This window comes from Rhinatrema bivittatum, chromosome 1 (assembly GCF_901001135.1).
Source record: "Rhinatrema bivittatum chromosome 1, aRhiBiv1.1, whole genome shotgun sequence".
NCBI lineage: Eukaryota > Metazoa > Chordata > Amphibia > Gymnophiona > Rhinatrematidae > Rhinatrema > Rhinatrema bivittatum.
In genome coordinates this window covers 416,244,834-416,269,045 of record NC_042615.1, presented here as the reverse complement: position 1 = coordinate 416,269,045, position 24,212 = coordinate 416,244,834, and the positions used below count along the sequence as shown (strand labels likewise).

General features: G+C 44.8%; 1 protein-coding gene across 3 annotated transcripts in view; it reads right to left on the bottom strand.

The window, feature by feature from the left end:
* LOC115092180 overlaps nt 1-24,212 on the bottom strand; it is an 81,079-nt gene that overhangs the window by 9,567 nt on the left and 47,300 nt on the right. For 2 of the 3 annotated variants that reach the window (XM_029602831.1, XM_029602821.1), the window contains exons 3-4: nt 10,292-10,391; nt 642-772 (exon numbers count right to left, since the gene is read on the bottom strand). In XM_029602831.1, the coding sequence (XP_029458691.1) occupies nt 642-772; nt 10,292-10,391 (231 nt within the window). Of the gene's footprint in view, nt 1-641; nt 773-10,197; nt 10,235-10,291; nt 10,392-24,212 lie in introns of all 3 variants that reach the window. The other variant, XM_029602840.1, reaches the window with a different exon arrangement.

The following is a 24,212-nucleotide window of genomic DNA, read 5'->3' as shown; positions in this document are numbered from 1 at the left end:
CAAAAATATAAAGTCATGCAATTCTAAACAGGATTAGATCACTTTCACACTAACAAATGATCATATATGTAAAAGCCAAGACTTTTCAGCATCCCTCAACCTATTCTACCACTTACAGCTTCTTATTCAGATTGTAACTTCTGGGGAAGGAGGGGAGGGGGAGGAAATAAAATCCTTCTCAGGTCACCCCAAACACATACTTCTATGCATTTCTAGCACAACTCTAAACAGGATTTGTATACATCAACATTCAGAAAACTGATTATATGCATGTAAGCTGTTTTTGGGGGGGTTTTTTTTGTTTGGGTTTGTTTGTTTTTTTTATTAAAGCAACACCTCCTTCTACCATTTATCATGGTTACTTATCAAAGGGACAGAATCCCCAACAAACCTTTATATAATCAATGCATAAAAGCCACTTTTTCAGATGACCTCTCAGGCTTCTACCATTTATTATAGCTATTTTCAGATTGCAGTTTCTGGGTGACAAAATCCCTTTTGTGTAAATTCAAAATGACATGCAATTCTGAACCAGAATTGAATGTGCTTATTAATTTTATGTGGTCAGTAGGTTCAAGAATACTTATATCACTGCTTCCTTTAGTGGGGAGGAAAAGCATGATTCAGTGTTACATACTAACCTGATCGGCCAACGTTGGCTGTTTGGAGTATATTCTATGTAGAGCACTATGTGCTATTACACAGTAGGGACATCTATTAGTAGTACTTGTAGCCACAACAATGAGCTCTCTGTCAGCTTTGCTGAGTCGTCCTGTAAAGAAAAGCATCTCTCATGGTTTCAGCTCTAAAAGTTGTGATTCAGGTCTGAAACAAGGTAATGCAATACTGCACTATTTGTTTGCTGTTCATTTTCTCCATCCCTCTGGATGTTCAATATTTCCATTCAGTTATATGGAGAAATTACTACTTACCTGATAATTTCCTTTTCCTTAGTACAGGGAGGTGAATCCAGATCCAGCGGGTTATGCACCGATACCAGCAGATGGAGCCAGAGCAAAGCTGACATCACACTATATATACACCCCTGCAGTGACATCAGCCCGCCAGTATTCTCTGCAAAAGCCAACTGTGGACAAACTAGCAAAAACTTAATTATTAACAGATAACCATTTCAGCAGTCAGCAAACAGGAAAAACACTGAGATCAGATAAAGAGTGTAAGGTCACTAATCTAGGGACTGGATTGACACTTACCAGTACCCCCCTGGAACACACATCCATGCAAGAGGACCATAACACAACCATTCGGCAGCAAAGGGTGGAAGTTAAATTCAACTGTCTGTGCTAAGGGAAAGGGAATTATCAAATAAATAGTAATTTCTCCTATTTCAGCGTACAGACGGGTGAATCCAAAACCAGTGGCATGTACCAAAGCTACTCCCAAACAGGGCGGGAAGCTGCCCACGGTCCAGTCAAAGCCACACATGCAAAGGCTGCATCCTCCTGGGCGGCACATCCAAACAATAATGCCTGGAAAAGGTATGTAAGGAAGACCATGTTGCAGCTTAGTAAATGTTAATGGGAGACAATCATCTAGCTTCCGCCCATGACACTGCCTGAGCATTAGTGGAATGAGCTGAGTAGGCAACGGCTTTTCAGCATCCACCTAGGCGGCCATGACTATCTCATTAATCCAGCGGGCTATTTATATCCCACGTTGCTGGCTCACCTTGTTTACATTCACCATGGAGAACAAACAGTCAGTCCCAAAACCTCTAAAAACTCTAGATATGCCTTTTGACATACACAGGTCGCAAGACAATATTCCTCCGCATCTTTTATCCTGCCAGAGACGGCAGGGAAATAGACTGATTCAAGAGAAAATCCGAAACTACTTTTGGCAAAAAAGAAGGAACAGTACGCAGTTGTATAGCCCCTGGAGTCACTCATAGAAACAGCTCCCAGCAACACAAGGCCTGTAGTTCAGATACTCGACGCACAGAACAAATTGCCACAAGAAATACCGTTTTCAAAGTCAGTAACCTCGGGGAAAGGGTACGCAACAATTGAAAGATAGAGCCCGCTAAAAAATCCAAAACTAGATTAAGACTCCACAAGGGCACCAGTAACTGCAAGGCAGGATGAAGATGCTTCACTCCTTTCAAGAAACAGACCATATCTGGATGAGCCGACAAAGGCTCACCAGTCACCTAACCTCGGAAACATGACCGAGCCACTAATTGAACCTTTAAGGAATTAAGGGCCAACCCTTTTCTCAATCCATTCTGCAAAAATTCCAAAATGAGTAGGATCTTAACCAAATGCGGAATAACCTCTATCTTCGCACCAAGCCTCACTCGCCAAACCCGCACATAGGCTAAAGAAGTGGAGAACTTTCTTACTCGTAGCAAGGTGGCAATCACCGCAACAGAATATCCTTGCTTCTGCAAGCGAGCCCTCTCAAGGGCCATACTGTAAGATAAAATAGATTCGGATCTTCATGAAGAACAGGCCCCTGCCGAAGCAGATTCCTGTGTGCTGGAAACCGGAGGGGAGAGTCCACTAGAAGCCGTCGCAGATCCATATACCACCATTTCCTGGGCCAATCTGGTGCCACCAGAAGCACCATCCGCACTGTGAGTCAATCCTCCAAACCATTCTACCCAACATGGACCACGAGGGAAAAAGCATACAGAAGCCCGCCCTCTGGCCACTTTTGCATGAAAGCAGCAATGCCCAAGGACTTTGGATCTTTCCTAAACTGAAGAATCGAGGAACCTTTGCATTGCAAGAAGTCGCCAGCAGGTCAAGAAATGGAAGACCCCAGTGATCCACTATTAGCTGAAACGCTTCGTTTGACAATTCCCATTCTTCTCCTGGATCCAGACTCTGCCTGCTAAGAAAGTCTACTCTTACATTGTCTTTTCCTGCAATGTGCGAGGCTGAGATCTCCTGAAATGCACTTCTGCCCATACTCGCCCATAAGTTGGTCTATTTCCTGCAACACTTGCTGGCTCTTGGTTCCTCCCTGCCAATTGATATAAGCCACCATTGTATTGTTCAACATTATTCGGACCGCTCAAACCTGCAATCAGTTACCGAACTGCAAGCATGCCAACCGGCCCGCATGGGCTTCCAGCCAATTGATATTCCAGAGAGACTTCTACACTCCAGCGCCCTTGCGCTGTCAGCTACTGACAGTGAGTGCCCCAAACCTGGAGGCTATGTCGGGAGTACTAGTCAGTCTGGGGATTTTAGGGAAACCCCCTGTCTGAGATGACTCGCTTTCAACCACCATAGTTAAGAGCAGACCTCCATTGGTAGGTGGAGCTGAATAGAGTATACTTGAGACTGTGGGCAGAGAGCACTGAAGTGGATGCATATGCGCCCTTGCCACTGCACCACCTGAAGATAGGTCCACACTGTTGAGCATACTGTGTTCATCAACAGAATCACCTGCACCATCAGCTTCTGGAATATGGCCCTCTTGCAGGAACACTGCCCTGTTTCATGCTGAACTGAACACCGAGATAACTCTAGCGATTGTGATGGCTGAAGATTGCTCTTGGGTAGTAAACCTAGCCAAGATTACTCTTGGCTAGGTTCACTACCCAACCTAGCTCCTGCAACAAGGAGATCACCTTCTTGGCCTGAATCAGCCAGTCATCCAAGTATGGGTGTACCAGGATCCCATCTTTTCTCCACTCCACCATAACCTTGGAAAAAGTTCTGGGCGCGGTGAGGAGTCTTGACAACATAACCTCCACAGCCTGTCTCTTCTGAGGAGAGGTGCAGGTAGACCCCATGAATACGTCCAGAGGAGCACTGCGAAACTCTAGTGCAGAGCTTTCCAAACTTTTCATGTTGGTGACACACTTTTTAGACAAACATAATTTCGTGACACAGTAATTCAGTCTACCAGCAAACCAGAAGTTAAAGGTTAAACGAACAAAATGTATTTCAACAATTTATGTATGTTTCCTTAAATATATACATAAATAAAATGTTTCACAACACAACCTATCTCATAATAAATATTTGCAGGCTTCCACTTCCTCCATGCTGATCTCGTACATTGTGAGATCGGCATAGAGAAAGTGCTACTCTTGCACATTCCCAAAGATTACATGTGCCAATCACTAAAAAGTAATTTTTTTTTTTACCTTTGCTGTCTGATCTTAGTTTTCTAATCGGTTGGTCACAGGCTTTTTTTCCCACCTTTCCTTTCTTGTTTTTTTGCCAATTCCTTTTACAGGGTCTTTTTTTCTATTTCTTTTCTCTCCATCTGTCTTCCATCAAACACACAATCAGGTTCTCATTCTCACACGCTATCTCACACACACAGGCTCTCACTCACATGCAATCTCACACATCCACAGCTCTCACTCTCACATGCCTCTCTCTCATTCATACATACATACTGTCTCTCTCGTGCACATGCTGTCTCACTCTCACACACACAGGCTCTCTCACTCCTACATGCTCTCTTGCTCAAGCACAAGCTCTCACTGGCACATGCTGTCCCTCTGCACGGGTTGCCGAAGGATGGGCTCTTCAGAGGCCCTGATCTTCCCTGGCCGTGACATGGGATCTGCAGCAGCCCTGCCATCGGGTTTCCTCCTCTTCTCGGGCTGCCGCGACGTGGGATCCGCAGCGGCCCTGCTATCGGGTTTCCTCCTCTTCTCGGGCCGTCGCGACGTGGGATCCGCAACGGCCCATTAATGCTGCTCTTTCCTCTGTACGCAGCAGATGCTCCTCCTCCTTCCTGCCCACGCGGCTCCGGCAACGTTTTTCTTCCAGGGCTGCACAGGCAGGAAGGAGGAGGAGTGAACGTGACCCTTTTCTTCGGGCCGTGGTGATGTAAGCTCCACCACTGCCCGCCGATCTTCCTGCTATAGTTTCCTGCTTCCGCCGGCCCTGTGGACCGGCGACACACCTCCACACTACAGGCGACACACTAATGTGTCCCGACACACACTTTGGAAAGCTCTGCTCTAGTGCATAGCCATCTCTCATCACCTCCAGCACCCTCTGGTCTGTCGCAATCTCAACTCACTTCCAATAAAAGAGATAGACAACCTCCTATCTCTATATCCCGGGGTCAAGTCTTCTGAAAGGTCGAACCTCTGTAGGGTCGAAAACTTCTGAACCTTCTAGTACTACCTCTTGTGCTGAAGGATTGCAGCGCCCGTTTCTTATCCTCTGGTAAATGAGGAACCAGGGACTCACCCCACTTATTGGCCATTTTCTCCAGCTCACTCCCAAATAAGAGTGAACCTTTAAAGGGCCACACTGTAAGGTTAGACTTCAAGGCTGTATCAGCCAACCAATTTCTCAGCCATAGCAGACGTCTAGCTGCTATTACCCAAAGCCACCCTTCTGGCCGAAGTACAGACCAAAAAGGCAAATGCTGGTTCCATCACTGCCCTGCAATTAATGCCAGGTTCATCAACCTCCTGAGAGAGCAATAAAAAAAAAAAAGAAAAAGTGAGCCACTAGGAACAACAGGAAGCTATCTGCAAATTAATTGCCATTGCTTCAAAGGCCTACTTAAGGATAAGAACATAAGAAATTGCCATGCTGGGTCAGACCAAGGGTCAATCAAGCCCAGAATCCCATTTCCAACAGAGGCCAAACCAGGCCACAAGAACCTGGCAATTACCCAAACACTAAGAAGATAAGATTCAATTCTCCTATCCCGTGCATCCTTCAAGGCTGCTCCCCCTTCTTCGGGAATATTTGTCCGCTTGGTAACAGCACACCCAAGCGCATCCACTTTTGGAAAATGAAATAGCTCTCTTGCACCTGGATCCAAGGGGTACAGTCCTTCCAAGACTTGTCCCCTTTTAAAATTAGCTTCTGGGGCACCCCATTCAAGATCAATTAATTCTTGAATGGCCTCCATAATAGGAAAAAAGCATGAGGCTTTATGCAAGGAAATCAAAATTGGATTCTTCTTTGGTTTAGACATGGATTCAGCCCCAGGTACTCCTAGCACTTCAATGTCTGGGAAATCAGAGCTGGTAACTCTCTCTATTTTTTTTTTAACTCTGTTTATTGAGTTTTGTTCACATATTCCCATTGATGGGACTATTACCATACATCAACACAGAATGGGTACAAAGTACAATGTAGTTTACCATACTGCATCAATCAACAGGAAATAGAAAATATATACATTCCAAACGAAGTGCCGTAACTGAACACAATAAAAAACCAGCAAATCAAGCGCTTCTTACAATAAGCACCACAACGTGGGCATGATGCCAGATAGGGTGCACATCGACCCATCAGTTCCAAGGTGAACTAAGCCCCATCTCCCTCCCCTCCCCCCTCCTATCCCCATCCCCACCTTCCCCAAATCCCCCCTCCCATCCCACTTGAGTGTATGATCTTCGTAATCTGTAAAAGAACCGTAAAAGAGCAGTGATGGCCAGTGTAGGGTACCGCAAAAAACCCGCTATATTACCCTGTGGTGGGTTGTAAGTACCTAAGAAAGGGTGCCCAAAGAAGTGCAAGATCCGAGGTATGCGAGGAGGAGGATTGGTGATTACAGATATACATTTCGTGAGTAAAAAATCGGAGAAACAGTGTAAACCACATATCCCACGTTGGGGCATCAGCATCCAACCATTTTGCAAGGATCACTTTCTTGCCTATGAGAGCCGCCTTAAGCATAAAAGCTTTCAATAATGCTCTTCAGGGACCTGACATAATGTCTCTGGACATAACCCCAAACAGCCAAAATGCAGGTGTCTGTGGTAGCTGACAGTGCCAAAGACGGGCACAAAAGGAGCTGATCTCCCGCCACAAAGACTGGACATTCGGGCAAGTCCAAAAAACATGGGTAAAAGTACCTGGAGACATTCCACACTTTCTGCAAATAGGAGAATCACAAAGGTTAGCCTTATAAGCTTGGGTGGGAGGAATATATCCCTGCCATAGGAATTTGTATTGGGTCTCCCGTATATCCTCATTAATGGAGATATCGGGAATGGTCGCAAAACATTTCAAAAAATCCTCATAAGTGATGTCCAGCTCGTTCCAACTGGACCATCTCTGGTATAGGGATTGCAAGTGACCGGACTCTCTCGGTTGGGCCAGTTCTTTATAAAAACCCGAGATTTTAGGGGGCTTATTAGCCGCTGTGCTGAGAAGGTGTCGGAGGGCAGTGTGGCGTGAAGAATGATTCCAATGCTCAGCACAGGATTGCATAAAATGGCGAATTTGTAAAAAGGCGTAGAAATCAGTGTGTGGGATATTGAATTGTTGTTGGAGATCAACAAAGCTGAATAAAATCCCAGTGGACTGATCAAACAATTGAGAGAGAAATGTGAGTCCCTCCGCTTTCCATCGCTTAAAGGGTGTTTCCCCCTCCCCCGGTATAAAATATCCATTATTCTGTATATGTAAAAAAGGCGTGATACCAGGTGGTTGACTGTACATGCGGCAGAGGCAGGCCCAGGCCGCTCGGCACGTGGTCACTAGCATGTGAGATCTGAGATGGGCCGGGACGTCCGAGGGCCGTGCATGAAGCAAAAAATTGAGCGAGGGGACTTCATACCAGATCTGTAGAACGGAGTGAGGCAGAAAATGAGAAGACCCGAATATCCAATCCTTGACATAACGTAAATTACAGGCTAGATTATACATTTTGAGGTTGGGCACCCCAACCCCTCCCTGGTCAGGGGGGAGATATAGCATCTTTAAAGGAATGCGAGCTCTCTTGCCCCCCCACAAGAAATTCCGGAGAGCCCAGGTCAGTACATTCAAATCAACCTTGGAAAGCCACAGCGGCAGCATTTGAAGGAGGTAAAGCCATTTAGGCACTATCATCATTTGGTAAAGTCGGATCCGTCCCTCGAACGACAAGGGTAAGGTCTTCCACCTTATCAAAGTATAACTCTCTCTATTAAAGAACCTCAATATAGTTTTATAAGCTCCAATGCTGGAGGAAATTCCCTATCCTCCAGGGAGTAAGGATTGGTCTCCTCTTCTGTGTCATCTGGGTCCCTATCGGGAAAGCCGGTTCCAGGAATACCCCGGTGCTTACCTGCAGGACCAGGCATGCAGGATTTCACTGCTTGCGATCCTGAGTTGTTAAGATTGACCAGGGCTGGGGACTGCGCCTGAAGGAAGGAGTGCAGTCTTTGACAGAATTCTACCCATGAAAAGGCAGAAGGATCCATGCTAAAACCAGGGGGCAACTGACCTGCGCCCACTGAACTACCTTCCCCCTGCTGAGGAACCAGTTGGAGGAGATCCAAAATCAGGCGACCCTTCGGACAGCTCCTTTTCCATTCCCGCACTAGGCTAGGAAGAACCAAGCTTAATAAAATCAGGAGGTAATTCTCCTTGAGCCTCCAAGCAGTACCAACACAAATTTGAGGGAATGCCAAGTTGAGATGCCCAAATATGACAAGCAACACTTAGGGCAAGACGCTCAGGTTTCTTTCCTATGGGCGACACAGTTGGCCAATACACCTAAAAGGCACCTAAAAACACTGTGCCTATGTAAAGTGCCCAACCTGAGCTCCCTCAGGATGCTCAGATAATACTTGCAAAAAAAGGTGTGTGCATGCACGCACAAATGGGCACCCTGGTAGGCGCTTCTATGCACCTAACTAGGAGCCCAACTAGGCATTCAACCAATAGTACATCCGATGGAAACTAAAGAGGACAGTCTGTGGCGCAAAAAAAAAAAAAATGCGAAAATGCCGTCACGGCCTATCACACAGTGAACCAGCAGAGCCTTACAGCAGGGCCTATCCTCAAGGATTGCTCAACCCACCAGGTTGCCCCCGTTCCCAGAACTCCAGAGGTGAGAACAACTGTCCAATCATGCACCGAGCCTGAGGTGGTGGGAGGAAGGAATCCTCAACTCCTCTTAGTCCTCTTTTTTTTTTTTTTACACAGCTAAGTCCACGCAGTTGAAAAACCAGTTGCCGGGCCATGGAACTCATCTGAGGGACCACGGAAATCACCTCAGTTTTCAACTGAAGGAGGGAACATATGGTATCACCCCAGGAGAGCGCGGCAAATTAAATTTTCCTCTTTTCTCCTTCAAAACTTTAAAGCAATTCCCAGTATGGAGATGCACCTTCACCATCTGCTTGAGACAGAGAATACTGGCGGGCTGATGTCACTGCAGGGGTATATATATATACTGTGATGTCAGCTTTGCTCTGTCTCCATCTGCTGGTAGAGGTGCATAACCCATTGGTTTTGGATTCATCTGTCTGTACACTAAGAAAGCACCCCATTCCCCAAAAATATCTGCAGATGCATGCATGGATTGACTGTATAAAGAAAAGTGTCTGGCTTGGGCCAAAATGCATTAAAGTGGCTGAATGAAAATGGATGCAATGTTTCTATGCACGATAGCAGTGGTTCTCAATCCTGTTGTCAGAAATCACCTAGCCAACTGGATTTACAGTTTATCCACAATGAATATGCAGAAGAGATATTTACATATAATGGAAGCCATAGTTGCAGATCTCAGGCACATTCATTACGAACATCCTGGTAAACCCGACTGGCTGGGTGCAGACAAGAGGAATTGGTTGAGAACCACTTCTCTAGAGTACCAGCAGCTCTTTTCTTGCAATCTGAGTGAAACTGGAAATGCAGCCTGCCAAACTTGGTCATAGGTCATTTGTGAAAGTAATATGAGCCAGCCAGCCTCAAGGCCTTTAATTTATGGCAATCTGAAATATCTAATAAGATTTTATATGCTTTTGTCACTGGTTGCAAATGAGTAAGAGCCAAGCTGGATATAATGAAATGTTATTTTTCTATATAGCTATTAAAAAAAAAAAAGAGAGAATGTTGAAATATCAAAAGTTTTTCTTTGTCCAATGTGCAATAGAAAACTAAAATATTGATTTAGTTCATCTCTTATATATTGCACTAGAATTCTTGTGCAGAATATGTAGTTACCTACAGTTCCATTACAAATATTCTCCAGCCCTGTATTCTGCCACAAAACTAACTGTGATAAAGTATATCAGAAAAAAATATTTACTATAGGATATCAGTCATATGCTCTGGAAGTTCCAGACTTAAAAATAAACCAAACATATGTTAACACTTTTTGAGCAACAAGAGACAAACTGCTTTAGGGGAAGATGCTGGCATTATAAAATCCTGTACTATGAAAGTTCTAATACCCTTTTATTTTTTTAATAATGTCATTACCGTCCATGAAAGATCTAATACATTAGTCTATAGCTTTTACCTTTGTCGCTCGAAAGTGTTTCAGTGTATATCTGTCCCTGCAGACAGAAAAAAAAAAGCAGCACGGTAGTGTAAATGTTACTGAGTAGTTTTACCTGTTTCCTTGTTCATAATGGCATTATAGTATGCAAAGAACGCACGGAATTCAGCAGGCCGGTGTGACAGGACTTTAAACACGTTTGGCAGAAATCCACTCTGATGGAAGGAAAGGGAAAAAAAAGTACAACAGCTGTGCAATTAACCGAGATATTCAACTTAACATTACGCCTCCTGCAATTACTAAAGTTGCAGCATCAAGGAAGCGGAGGGTATGGAAGACAATGATATTTCTATAGCTCATTTTTAAAATCAGATCCAGAAAGTCAAATTCAGAACTCCCATTACAGAATTAATGGCTCAACCATCAGACCAGGACATTTTCTCATTCCCTTAAACTCCTCCTCAATAAACTAGCCAGAAACTCAACTATCAACTGGGTAAGCTCTGTCTGACAAGCTGTGAGGTGTGTCTAGAATTGTAAAGCAACTTCAAAGCGTGAATTTTATAACTCCATGATTTGTATATTTATATTATGGTGTGTGTGCGGGTGCCTTGCAGTTGCTCTGTGGTGGTGGTGGTAGAATAGGAGTGGGTTCTGTGTTTGGCCAAATAGAGAAGGGTGGGTAGTAGATGTGTTTGGGGAGAGTTATGGTATGTCTGTTTGAAGGAGGGTGTGTGGAAGGGGTAGGGATAGGTTGAGAACACATTTTCTCCTTCCTCTGACCTTCATCTCCTCTCTTTCTCCTGTCCTTCACCTTCTCCTCCCCCGTTCCTGGGCACCATTATGGTGCCTTCTCTTTGGCAAGCATGCAGGCAGAGCCTGGGCTCTTTCTACGTCCTGTTCTTTCCCATCAGTTGCTTGGTGGGTGGGCAGGTCCTGGAGTCTCTAGCAACCCCACTCTTCAGGCTGCCGCCACTGTTCCTTTCTTCAGGTAGCAAGGCCTAGGCTCCTACCATTCCATTTTCATTTTTTCCTACTCCCACTGCAAGGTCATTTGATGTAACTATTACAGACGGGGTGGACAAAAGCCAACACATAAGCAATTATTCCATAAATTGCACTAAAAATGTCATTATGTGTAGTGTGGCACACTATGGCCAAAAAGACAAATTCAAACTGAAAATGTTATAAATAACTGTAGGGCCTACTAAGTTTTTTTTTGTTTTTTTCTGAAATTCATATAGGTCAAGTCCTAGTGGTAACAAGCCACCTGGTGCTCAGCTCTTCTTTTGTGGGTTGCTGCAATGGTAGTGGCTCTCTGCTATAAACAACAGGGCCTACTGTAGTCCGTGTGGATTTTTAGTTTCATTTTGGAAGAGGCAGGTGCATTTTGTTTAAGTTCCTATTTCTTTTTTTTTTATTATTTATATTTTATTAGTTTTTCTTTTTGCAGTTCTCCAATGCAACTGTACAGTGTATGAACACATTACAATAAATCAGTAAACAGAAAATTATACAACTGTCCATGTCTCTTGTGTCTAACTGATGATCATGGTATCCACCCTTAACATCCATGTTCACTACACACGATCGCTCTTGATTATTCATCCCCCTTCTTCCCTCGGAACAACATGTGTTGTAGCAGTAGCAAAGTAGAAGCAAACAATTGGAACATTTTCATATAAAGAAGCATTAAGTAAAGGACAAGCATTAAATTGATAACATAGTATGCATACTGTACATTAAGGGTGTAACAATCCTCAACTTTGGGTCAACCAGCGGCCCAGAGGAGCCCAAAGCTGCGCATATCTCGGATGAGTATGCCTCAGAGCAGCTATCCCTGTATGATGTTTCCACAAAGTGTGCAATCTTTGTCTCAGATTAGCGTCTGAGGGAAGATCCCTAGATTTCCACAACTTAGCTAACTCACATCTCGCCCCAATTATGATTAGTTGTACTAATTTCCGAATGGCTGGAGAAACGTCCAGCGGCAAATTTAAGAGGGCGTTCTCAGGCTCCAAAACAATTGGGATTCCTACCATCTGGGATAGGATGTGCATAATGTCTGCCCAGAAGGTAGCCACGCGTGGGCAAGACCACCACATGTGATAAAAGGTTCCTGTGGATCCACAGCCCTTCCAACATAAGAGGCTTACTGAAGGTTGAAATTTATGTATTCTATCAGGAGGAATGTACCACCGTAGCATCACTTTATAGCAGTTTTCAGCGAGTGGAGTGAATTGGGACCCCTTCTTGGTGGCCACAAATATACTATCCCATATGTCTTCAGTGGCTAACCTACTGATATCTGTCTCCCACGCTTTCATATAGGCCGGTTTGGTGCTGGGGTCTTCATTCAAAAAATCATAGGCTCGTGAAATACTCTTTGGTAAAGCGTCCGCACGCCCACACCAGTGTTCAATTTGAGTTTTCCCCCCATCTCTAGATCTCTAATAATCCCTTCAGTTTGTAGGAAATGGCGAACCTGTAGATATGCAAAAAAATCGTTCGGGGGTAATTGATATTGTTCCTGTAGTATAGGGAAGGGAATCAGATTACCCTCTGCCCATAGTTTCCCCAGTCCATCTATACCTCTGGTTTCCCAGTTCCGAAAAGAGTTTCCCTGACCCCCCTCCTGTAAGAGAGCATTAGCAGCAATACTGGAGCTAAAGAAATATTTCCTGTCTCCTACAAAAGTGTGATTTCCACCTCCCCCATATCGTTAGTGTAGTTTGAACCGGCAGAGATATATGTTGTAGGGGGCTCCATGCTCCTTTAGGTAGCCAGAGAAGAGAGTGAAGAGGCATTTTGCCCACTAAAAACTGTTCAATATCTCCCCAAGGTTTTTTCTCCCTTTTACGGTGCCAATTAAAGGCCGCCCTCAGTTGTGCCGCCAAGTAGTACCATCAAATATTGGGAACGCAAAGTCCTCCTCTCAATTTTGGGTGATACATGATCGCTTGGGAAATCCGTGGTGGCAAACGTCTCCAAATGTAGGAAAAAATGTTACGTTGCCATGTTTGAGAATGGAGTTTGAAATATAAATGGGGAGAGATTGGAATAAATATCCGAGCCGAGGTAGAACATTCATTTTGTTGGAGGTTTTGCGACCAAACCAAGATACATAAAGGCCAGACAATCTATCTAAATCCTGAAAAATCTTGCGTATTAATGGTGGGTAGTTTAACTGAAAAAGGTCATTGGGGTTCCTACTAATATAAACCCCCAGATATTTAATTTTCTTGGTAGCCCATTGAAAGGGAATCAGCTATTTTAATCCGGGAATCTGATCTGTAGGGACTGAGATATTTAAAATATCAGATTTTTCCCACATTTAATTTGAAGCCAGATACCTCACTAAAATTCTGTAATTCCGCCAAGGTGGCAACCAGGGTAGAGGCCGGGTTAGAAAGGGAAAACAGTACATCTGCAAACAGAGACATCTTGTAATGGATATCCCCCAGAGTGATTCCCTGAATGTGAGGGTTCATACGAACCTTAGTAGCCAGCAGTTCCAGAAATAAGGTGAACAATAATGGTGAAAGTGGATACCCTTGCCTCGTGCCACGACAAATAGAGAAGGCCTCCGAATATGTCCCATTTACCTTCACCCAGGCTTTAGAGTCAGTATATAGTTGTTGCAACCCGTTGAGAAACTTCGGGCCAAAATTAAATTTCCGCAAAGTATGGAAAAGGAATGGCCAATGAACCATATTGAAAGCCTTCTCTGCATCGACCATCAGTAAAACAGTCGGGATGTCCTGGTCTTGTACCCACCACATCAGATTTACAATCTTGCAGATGTTGTCCGCTGCCATTCTGCCGGGTATGAAGCCCGCCTGATCGATGTGTACTAGGCGCCCCAAAACTCTGTTAAGTCGAGATGCCATAATTTTTGCGAAGAGCTTAAGATCGATATTATAGAAACATAGAAATGATGGCAGAAGACGACCAAATGGCCCATCCAGTCTGCCCAGCAAGCTATGCACTTTTTTCCCCCACTCATACTTCTGTTACTCTTGGCTCTTAGTAACCTTTTGGTTCTATTTCTCTTCCACCCGCACCATTAATGTAGAGAGCAGTGTTGGAACTGTATCCAAGTGAATATCTACCATAGTTAGGGGTAGTAACCGCCACAATAAGCAAGCTACATCCATGCCTTTGTTTACCCAGACTATGTAACTCAATCCTTGTTGGTTATTGTCTGTATATAGCTCCACCTTTCTACGTTCCCCCTGCCGTTGAAACAGAGAGCTATGCTGGATGTGTGTTGAAAGTGAAGTATAAGACTTCTCCCCTGCCGTTGAAGCAGAGAGCTATGCTGGATATGCATTGAAAGTAAATTATCTGGCTTATTTAGTTTGGGGTAGTAACTGCCGTAACAAGCAAGCTACTCCCCGCTTTTTGTGAATGCAAATCCTTTTTTTTCCACACTTCCTCTTGCCGTTGAAGCTTAGAGCAATGTTGGAGTCGCATTTACTGTGTGTATGTTTATTGAATAAGGGTATAATCTCCAGGCAGTAGCAGTCATTCCCGTAAGCCACCCACTCTTCATTCACGTCCTCTAGACTTGATGGATCCACAGTGTTTATCCCACACCCCTTTGAAGTCCTTCACAGTTCTGGTCTTCACCACTTCCTCTGGAAGGGCATTCCAGGCATCCACCACCCCCTCCGTGAAGAAATACTTCCTGACATTGGTTCTGAGTCTTCCTCCTTGGAGCTTCAACTCGTGACCCCTGGTTCTGCTGATTTTTTTCCGACGGAAAAGGTTTGTCGTTGTCTTTGGATCGTTAAAACCTTTCAAGTATCTGAAGGTTTGAATCATATCACCCCTGCTCCTCCTTTCTTCCAGGGTGTACATATTTAGATTCTTCAATCAAAATATTAATCAAAGATATCGGCCTATAAGACCCACAGTTAGTTAAGTCACAGCCTGGTTTGCCGAGAATAGTAATGCCAACCGTATTGGCTCCCTCGCCCAGGTGATTCCCTCCCCATAAGTAATTAAAGAATTCTTGTAAAGGGCGCGTAATTATGGATGAAAATTTTTTGTAGAAGGTGGGGGTGTACCCATCCAGCCCTGGTGCCTTATTACATTTAAGATCCTTAATGGCTGCAACCATTTCTTCCTGTGAAATCTCCTGCTCCAGTCTCTTTTTCCTCCTCAGTAAGGCGAGGGAAGAGCAATGTCTTGCAAGTAGGCCTCTATGTATTGGTATGATCATGACATAAATCCCCATAAAATTGTTGGAATCTTTGTCTAATTTCTGGAGAAGAAGAAAGGAGTCTCCCATCTGAGCTGTGGATGAATTTGCTTTTGTTTCAACTGATGAGCGAGGAGCCTCCCTGATCTGTCACCCCATTCAAATCTCTCCTGGGTAATAAGGGCCAGCTTAGCCTTTAATTCTGCATCAGCCATCCCTTGCAGTTCTCCCCTTGTTCTCTGCAACTGTGCATAGACTGACTTGGCCAATGTTTTACGATGAATCTCGGACAGTTAATTTATTTTATCTAACAGAGATCTTTTTAGTTGCTCCTTAACTTTTTTGAGATATGAGCCTCTGGAGATCAATTAGCCCCTCAGTACTACCTTCAAGCAGTCCCAAATGACCCTAGGGTTTCCTGTATTAACATTAAGGTAAGATGTGATTTCCCCCTCTAATATTTTACAGAAGGCCTCGTCCCCCAGGAGAGAGTCATTGAGCTTCCACAGTTCACAAATATTTTGCCATGAACCCCTCTCCCAAGTTGCACCAGGTTCCCTTGGTATTCCTGCCTGAGCAGGTGCGGGGCACCATGGATCTCGATCACAAAACAGCAGCACCCCTTACACCAGTGATCCTATTACCCCATCCTTATTATCCCCTCTTCCCCATCCCCCCACAGTTCTGATAAACTCTCCTATTTAGCAACTGGGATAGCGGCAGATATTCAAAAGATAAACTCCCCAACCACATTTTGAACAAGTTAACAGCTAACAAAGAACAACCCTCCTATATATTAGATCTCACAAGTGTCCTCCAAAGGAAAGTTCATCCTGTGCCTCCAGACGCACCACTGCCGCCGTTTGTCTCCTGCCGCCTTAGTCGCCTTCCGCCCTTGTCAACCTGTTGCCAGCGTGGGGATCTGGCCTATCCTTGTACTCTGCGGCGGTAGTCTGCCTGGGTGAAAAGACGGCAGATGTCAAGATGGCTGCCGCTTCTTCCGGAGTATTCGCTCTCAATGTGACTCCTTGTATGGTGACTGAAATCCCCGTTGGGAACAACCAGCGATATCGAAGATTTTCTTTACACAATACTATAGTGATCTGATTGTAAGTCTGCAGACGCCTTAAAGTGCCTGGCGAGAGGTCAGGGAGAACTGAGACAGTCACATCATTCCACTGCCATGTTTGTTGTTTCCTTGCAGCTGCTAAGACTTTCTTTGTCCGGATATCTCAAAAAGCAGGCAATAATATCTCGGGGTAGATTCCCGTTTCGTGGCCCCAAGGAACGGTGTGCCCGCTCCAGCTCAATCGGTTGGTGAGGAGCCGGCCCTTCATTCCCTGCCCCTTGAGAGAGAAAAAAATTGCAGAGGGAGCGAACCACCTCGTGGCTGTCATTAAAGGCCTCAGTGTCGGGGACTCCCTGAAACCGAAGATTGCATCTCCGGGTTCTGTTTACCAGATGTTCCAATTTGACAAGGATATCGTCTCCCCCTTTGGTCGCAGCGTCGCATTGTGATTGTAATTTCTCCAACTTGATTGCATGCGATTCTAATCTGATGTCAGTCATCTACCCTATATCCTATTTCTCCCATTTCGTCGCGCATTTCCACCATCTTGTCTAGCAATTCTTTTTTTATTTTCTTTCATGTCTCGTCGGAGATCACTAAACCACTGTCAAAATTCATGTCGCGTGGGTACCTCTGATAATGTGCGGTCCTGTTCCTCCTCCTGACACTCAAGGCCCGACTCCAACGGCGCGGCCATCATCAGAGTCTCGCTGGTACCCGGCATAGTCGGATCACCTTTGAGCTTAGAATATGAGTATTTGCTCAAATTTGTCCCATTTTTCTTAGCATTCATGAAGGGATTTAGTTAGGAGAGTCTCCCTCTAGTGTTATATTATAAGCACGGGGAGGATGGATGGGGATTTTGCTATCTTCCACTCGTGGTGAACAGGAGCTCGTCTCTCAAGCTGCCATTCCGCTCCGTGGCCAAACCACGCCCCTCTAAGTTCCTATTTCTTTCTCCTTTTATCTCTGTTGGGGAAGAGGGGGTTTTTTTTGTTTTATTTATTATCCACTCTTCTCTTATTTTGTGCATTTCCACTACCAGGCCTATTTGTTTTGGCCCTCTAAATTCCTTCAGCTGGAGAAGTCAGACCCTCAAACCCAGAACTGTTGAGGAGCCTGGAACATTCCCTCATTTCTGTGGGAAGAGTGAAGTAAAGGAGAACAGTGTCACCCCCTCCAGTGTCAACCACTTGAGTTTACTGAGATATTTTGGGGGAAGAAGAGTTGCAAAGTACCCTCCAAGCACCAAAAGGTTGGAGAAAGAAGAGTGGCACCCATCTGGTGTTAATGCAATATAATATAGAATCCCTGATATATTTGGGGGAAAATTACTCGCAAGGTACCATCCAGGAATCAAAAGGTGTTGGAGAGATTTGAAGCAGCTGTAGATTATTATTCAAAACTGGAGTGAAATTAAAAAGCTACCTTTAGAGACTGGGAAAAAGATTTGGAAGAGAAACTATTTGAAAGGAATCACAGAATCCTATATTTACACAGAAAGTCTTTGATGTAAAGAACTGTTTGCCAAATGGATTTGTCAATGTTTAATTTATGCTTGAATGACCCTCAGTAAAGTTGTATTGGAACCACAGCCTGGCCTTCAGCATAACTTTTCCTAATTTAGGGGCTGATATAATAAAGGGGGGGCCTAACATTAGTGCACAGTTTTCTGGAGCAAGTTAAAACCCCTGTTAAATACCCAAGTTAACCTCTAAAACATATGCACTAAAACAGGAATAAAAACCATTCAAATTAGCGTGGAGTCATGCAAATTCCTTGTAAAAGAAAGCATTAGCTTTACCCAGCAATGCAGATAAGTTTGTTAAAGGGAAGACAGCTTAAATTTTCCAGCATTAAGAAATGTGCTTTAACTCCTAGGTCACAGCAGGAGTAAAACTTAACTCTTATTTCTGGATGCTGTATTATACTATTGCTGTTACCAGCTGCTTCTACCAGACCAAGCATAGTAAGAGTAACTTTGGCTGAGGGAAGACGGCTGCGAGACCAAGGGGCTTTATGGCGGCAATACCTCTTGCAGCCAACCCACTCTGAGCATTGGAAATCTTGTCTCCCTGTGTCCAGAACATCTCATTAAATTGCGGCAGGCAGTGGGATGCACCCTTTGGTGGGGGGGTGTTCTGCTGAGTTCACTGCTGTGAGGACATCTGACCCTTCAAATTATTTAGATTGATGGAAAGAAGAGGAAACGTGGGATTCAGTCTTTTCCACCTGTGTGTCTCCTCTCCCTCGCTCCTACGGCCCACTATAGATTCTACTTCAGAAACAGGACGTGAAGGGCTTTGGGTTGTTTCTTCTTCCCCTACCCATAACAAGACTTTTGTTTCACTCAGACCTGAAGTTTGCTATAATCCACAACCAGGAATAGATCGTTCTACAGGTTCTTCGAAGGGAAAGACTATGAATTTAAATGTTCATGTCTCTTCGCCTGCTGGTGGAGTACAACCTGTATTTCGAGAGGCATTGGGTTTGATACTTTCTACTCCCTATGCCCCTGGCAAGACTGGCTAACGTTCTTCCTGTAAAACAAACTTTGATTACCCTGGAAACTGTATGAACAACTATAATTGGATTGCAAAATTCATTTACCTCTAGTATTGAAAATGCATTCTCTTCAGTTAATGTTGTTACTTTATCTTCTCATTTTCAAAAGCATATTCATTGTGAAAATAGAATTCAAGAATTATCAGGGAGTATTAAAGAGCTCCAGGAAATTAATATGGCATTAATTATGGATAAAGGATATTTTCATCATAGCCTGGAAAACTATGAGAATTATCTAAACAGACTAAATCTTAGATTTATTAATTTTCATCGATCCTCCTTAATCTCCTTTTTTGAGTTGCTTAAAATTATTATTCTGAGGTATTTCAAATTCTAGTTGAGTCTTTTCCTCCCTTATCTAAGTTGTATTATCTTCTTGTTATGTCTGTTGCTCCTAATGAGAACGTAGTTAGGAAGATCAAGGTAGAAATTTAAACCTGTCCAGTTGTTTTAGATGACTCAAAGGTAGAATCCAGAGCCAAACTCTTGGTTGTATATGCTTTAGAGCAGTGTTTCTCAACCTTTTTTCGGTCGGGACACACCTGACAGATGGTTCTCACATGCATGACACACTGAACATGTGACCGTCATGGGGCTAGATGTAAACATACACTCTGCATCCACAGGAACCCCCTTGACCTCTAACAATAGATGCAGAGCAGAACTAGGGCATTACCCATAGAACTCACCATACAAAAAAAAAAAAAAAAAAAAAAAAAAAAAAGATATTCTGGTTCTGATGACATCTCAGTAAAAGCAAAACAAACTCCCTTTACTACCAGGCACAATAGGCCCTCCTTATGAAAAGGCAATAATTTACCACTAATGCATATCCTACTGAGAAAACACAACAAATAAGATTGGTACAAACACCTACATGCTAATAAAATACCTCACCTTGGTCACACCCACAGAACCGACCTTCACCAAGTACAGAAAGACCACAAATTATAAATATGGAGACAAACAGGAATGGAAAACCAAAAAAGCCACTCTGCATGCAGTGCAAACCTGGAGAAATGGAAAGAGAAATATAGCACCTAACACAGTCCCAGGATCTGCAATAATGCACAGAAACTATTCTTCACAAAGTTATACCTGCATTATGGAACACATAAAAACCCTATCTATGAAAAGGCAACACTACAAATATTAAATCAGGTCCTAAACACTAATTCACCTCCTATTGGGAAAACAGAACAAGCCAAGCTGCTATAGATCCCCACATAGAAATAACTGTAAAACTATATTAATAAATGTTTCAAAACAGCTGATGAACAGAATAAGGTCAGACAAAACTCAAACATTATTAAAAATTGTCCAAATATCAATAAAATATTTCAAAACAGCAGACATCATAATAATTAAAATGGCAGTCAATCAAGAAAACTAAACTTAAAATGCCACCTTTACTTACTCTCCTACTCCTTTCCCTTGAAAGCACATACCAGGAGCAGCAGTGGCTGCTGAAGCTCTGTTCTCATGTTCCTCTTCTTTAGGGCCCACAAGTCACACACACACACACACATTAAACCCTAAACCAGTCTCTGTCTCACACCCCCCTCCAGTCACCTCTCTGCCCAGTCTCTCTCTCTCACACACACACACACCCCAGTCACCTCCCTGCCCAGTCTCTCTCTCTCACACACACACACCAGTCACCTCCCTGCCCAGTCTCTCTCTCTCACACACACACCCCAGTCACCTCCCTGCCCAGTCTCTCTCTCTCTCACACACACACCCCAGTCACCTCCATGCCCAGTCTCTGTCTCTCACACACACCCCCCAGTTACCTCTCTGCCCAGTCTCTGTCTCTCAAACACACTTTGGTTAGAGCCCCAATGCTGTGTTCCCCTTTATTTTCACAGTGGCAGATTTCCCAGTGCTACCGCTGCCTCCTTAGCTGCACTGAAGCAGCAAACATTTTAGAAAAATATGCCACAGCACTCAAGCCTTTCTTCTGGCTGTAGGGATATCCCTAGGCTCCCCATCTGCCTTCTTTTACGGCCGCTGGGAGCTCCAATTGCCCCATCTGTAATCAGCGTAGCTGAGTGCCACTTTTACTTTAATCGCGGCTTTGCCGCGCTCACTGTTGCATCGGGGGGGGGGGGGGAATCCCCGGAGCAACCAGCCTCTTCGTGCTTGCGACTCACTGCCGCTTTGGGGAATCCCTACTCTATCTCGGTTCCCAGCTGCTTTGGAAGCGGGAAATCCTGGCGCAGCTAGCCTCTTTTCTTTGCGGCTCGCCGCCATGTTTAATTTCTTCGCTGCCATGGGCCTGGACACTACCACTCCTCCCAGCCCTCCTCAAACCACCCCACCCCCGGGCTGTGAGATGCCCCCTTTCTTCCTGCCCAATCAGCGGCTTCTTCCTCCCACTGGCAGGAAGAAGGGAGGAGGCTTCCCATTGGCCTGCGGGGGCAGGAAAAAGGTAAAGGGAAGTATAACTGGGGCTGTGGGACACCGGGAGCCACGACACACCAGCTGGTGCTTGGCCACACATTGGTTGAGAACCACTGCTTTAGAGTCTGATAAGGATTGACAATTATTTGTTGTTCTTTGACCCTAAACAGCTTGAAGTATTTCTTCACCTTCTATCCATGCAACTAGGGAATACTAGAACTATAATAGTAATGGAGTTGGCATTTCTTTGTGAAAACTGATTATCTCAACCTTCTTCCCTCAGTTGTGGGCTAATTATGTTATATTTTTATTTTCTGTAGATATCTCTGAATGGTGTTTCTGAAATTTGCTTTTATCAACTTTGGCCATCAGAAAATGTGAGTTTAGTCCACCTTGGACCCAGGAGTTTAAATTTCCAGAGCCAGTTCTCAAGGTGGGCACCTACAGCTGAACAGTATGCTGGCACTATGCATCCTGACATACTGATTAGCTGTAGATGCTCACCCCAGGGAGCTAACTTTGTTCAGTTAGCTGTAAATGCCCACTCTAGAGACCAAATTCTTGAATCCAAGGCCATTTGGCAAAGAATAGCAAGTAAAATCAAAGCATAAACTCTCTGGGGTTGGCACCTACAGCTAGCTTAAAAGCATAAACTCGAGGGAGGGGTCACCTACATTTGAACAGTACACCAAAATCAGACATAGACACAAAGTGCATACTATTCAGCTGAAGGTGCCCACCTCAGAGAGCTTATGCTTTGATGTTTTCTTGCCAAAATGGCATTGCATGCAAAATTGGTGCTGAGCATCCCAATTTGTGGGTACAATGTCTCATTCAAGGCCATTTTGACAAGGACTGGCAAGTAAAATAAAAGGGACCTGGGGAAAGCACCTAAAGCCAGATGAACAAAATGCATAGGTTGTCTGGGTGGGCACCAACAGCTGAACAGTACTCACTTTAGCAATACATATGCATGTGCTGTGCAGCTGTTCAGGAAAATAAAGAAAACCTGTGTCTGGTGCCTGCCTCAGAGAGCTTACATTTACTCTTGGGTCTGAGATTGAGTAAACTCACTTTTCTGGTGGCCACTGTTGTCAATTGTGCCCAGTGTGGTACTCCATCTCAGACCCAGGAAAGACTTACATTTCCAATATAAGTTCTCTAAAGCTGGAACCTACAGCTTAATGTATAAGCTCTCTGGGGAATGTACCTACAGCTGAATAGTATGCCAAAGTCGGGATCACAACATACTCCTGTGGGAATTCTGCGCAACTGCGGAATGCAGAATTCCTCCTTCCCGCAGATTTCCTCCCTCACCGCCTTGCCGATTTCCTCCCTCGCCGGAAGAGGATTCAAAACCAGAAGCGCACAGACAGCGGCCATTGCGAGAGTGGGGCATCGCAGCACGGCAGAAAATAGCAGAGGAGACCCTGGCATGCTGCGAACGGAGAGCGTCCTCCGGCACACAGGACACGCTCCGTTCGCGGCAAAGATGAAGGCCCGGCGCACCGTTCGCGGCAAAAAGGGAAGGCCCCCGTGTGCCACAACGGCGCACCCGAGCCTTCATCTTTGCCACGAATGGAGAGAGGGGAGAGTGACAGAGAGCATGGTTGGTAAGAGGGGGGTGGGGAGGGTGAGAGAGAGCAGGAGAGGTAAGAGAGGGAGAGTGGGGTGGATGCCAGTGAGAGAGAATGTATGTGTGAGAGAGGAGAGGGGGTGTGGGGGAGGGTGAGAGACAGCTTGGTTGGTAAGAGGGGAGGGGAGGGTGACCACCTGTCTTCTTGGGAATTAGGAAATATGTTGAGTAGAATCCCTTGTTGCAGGCATAAGGTGGCATAGTTTGAATTGAATTGGTGGTGAAGTGTAATTGGTACCCTTGCCTTACAATTTCCAGAATCCACTGATCTGTTATGGCCTCCCAGTGGTGTAGGCATAATGTTATTCTGCCCGGTGGGTTCTGTGGCAGTGATGGTGGTACCCAGATTAAAAAGATGGGGTGGTCTTGATGTAGTTTGAGATTGCTGTGCCAGGGCTCGCTGCGTTCTAGGTCTACCCCTCCTATTCTGTAACGGCTGAGGGTGAGCCCGCTGAGGAGGATTGTATGTGGCAGGTCTATACTGCCTGAACAGTCGCCGCTGATATTGCTGTCTTCAGTTAGCGGCATAGTATCGGCGCTGTGTGGTTAAGGACGATGGTTGGATCAGGGACTGAACCGCAACAGCTTGTTCTTTTAGGTTTGCCACCGTCTCTTGGAAGCGGTCACCGAACAGGTTAACGCCTTTGCAGAGCAAGTTAGCAAGCGTGTCGTACAGATCTTCTCTTATTGCGCTGGAGCAGAGCCAAGCTATTCTCCGAGCCGCTATGGCAGACGCTGATGCACGAGACAAAGATTCAAATGCCTCGTACACAGTGCGCAGGAGGTGACTTATGCCCTCTTCCATGTCTTGGATAGGCTGGTTGACGAGCAATGACGATTGATCTCCCATAGGAATTGCAGCTTTTACGGTTTGCAAGCACTCATACAAATATTGCACCAGATAGAACTGATGCTGGTTTATTCGAGCCGAGAGCAATGATGACTGGAACGCTTTTTTCCCCGAACTCATCCAGGAATCGATTTTCCTTTCCTGGAGGTACAGAGGCATGTGCACGTTGCATGTCCGATTCTACGACCAGGGACGAGTGTGGGAGTTGCGGTGTGGAATAAAATGGTGAATGTTTCATTTTAAATCAGTCTTTCTGGAGACTGGCGGGATGGAAAAAGGCATTTCCCACGATTTTTCTAGGACCGAA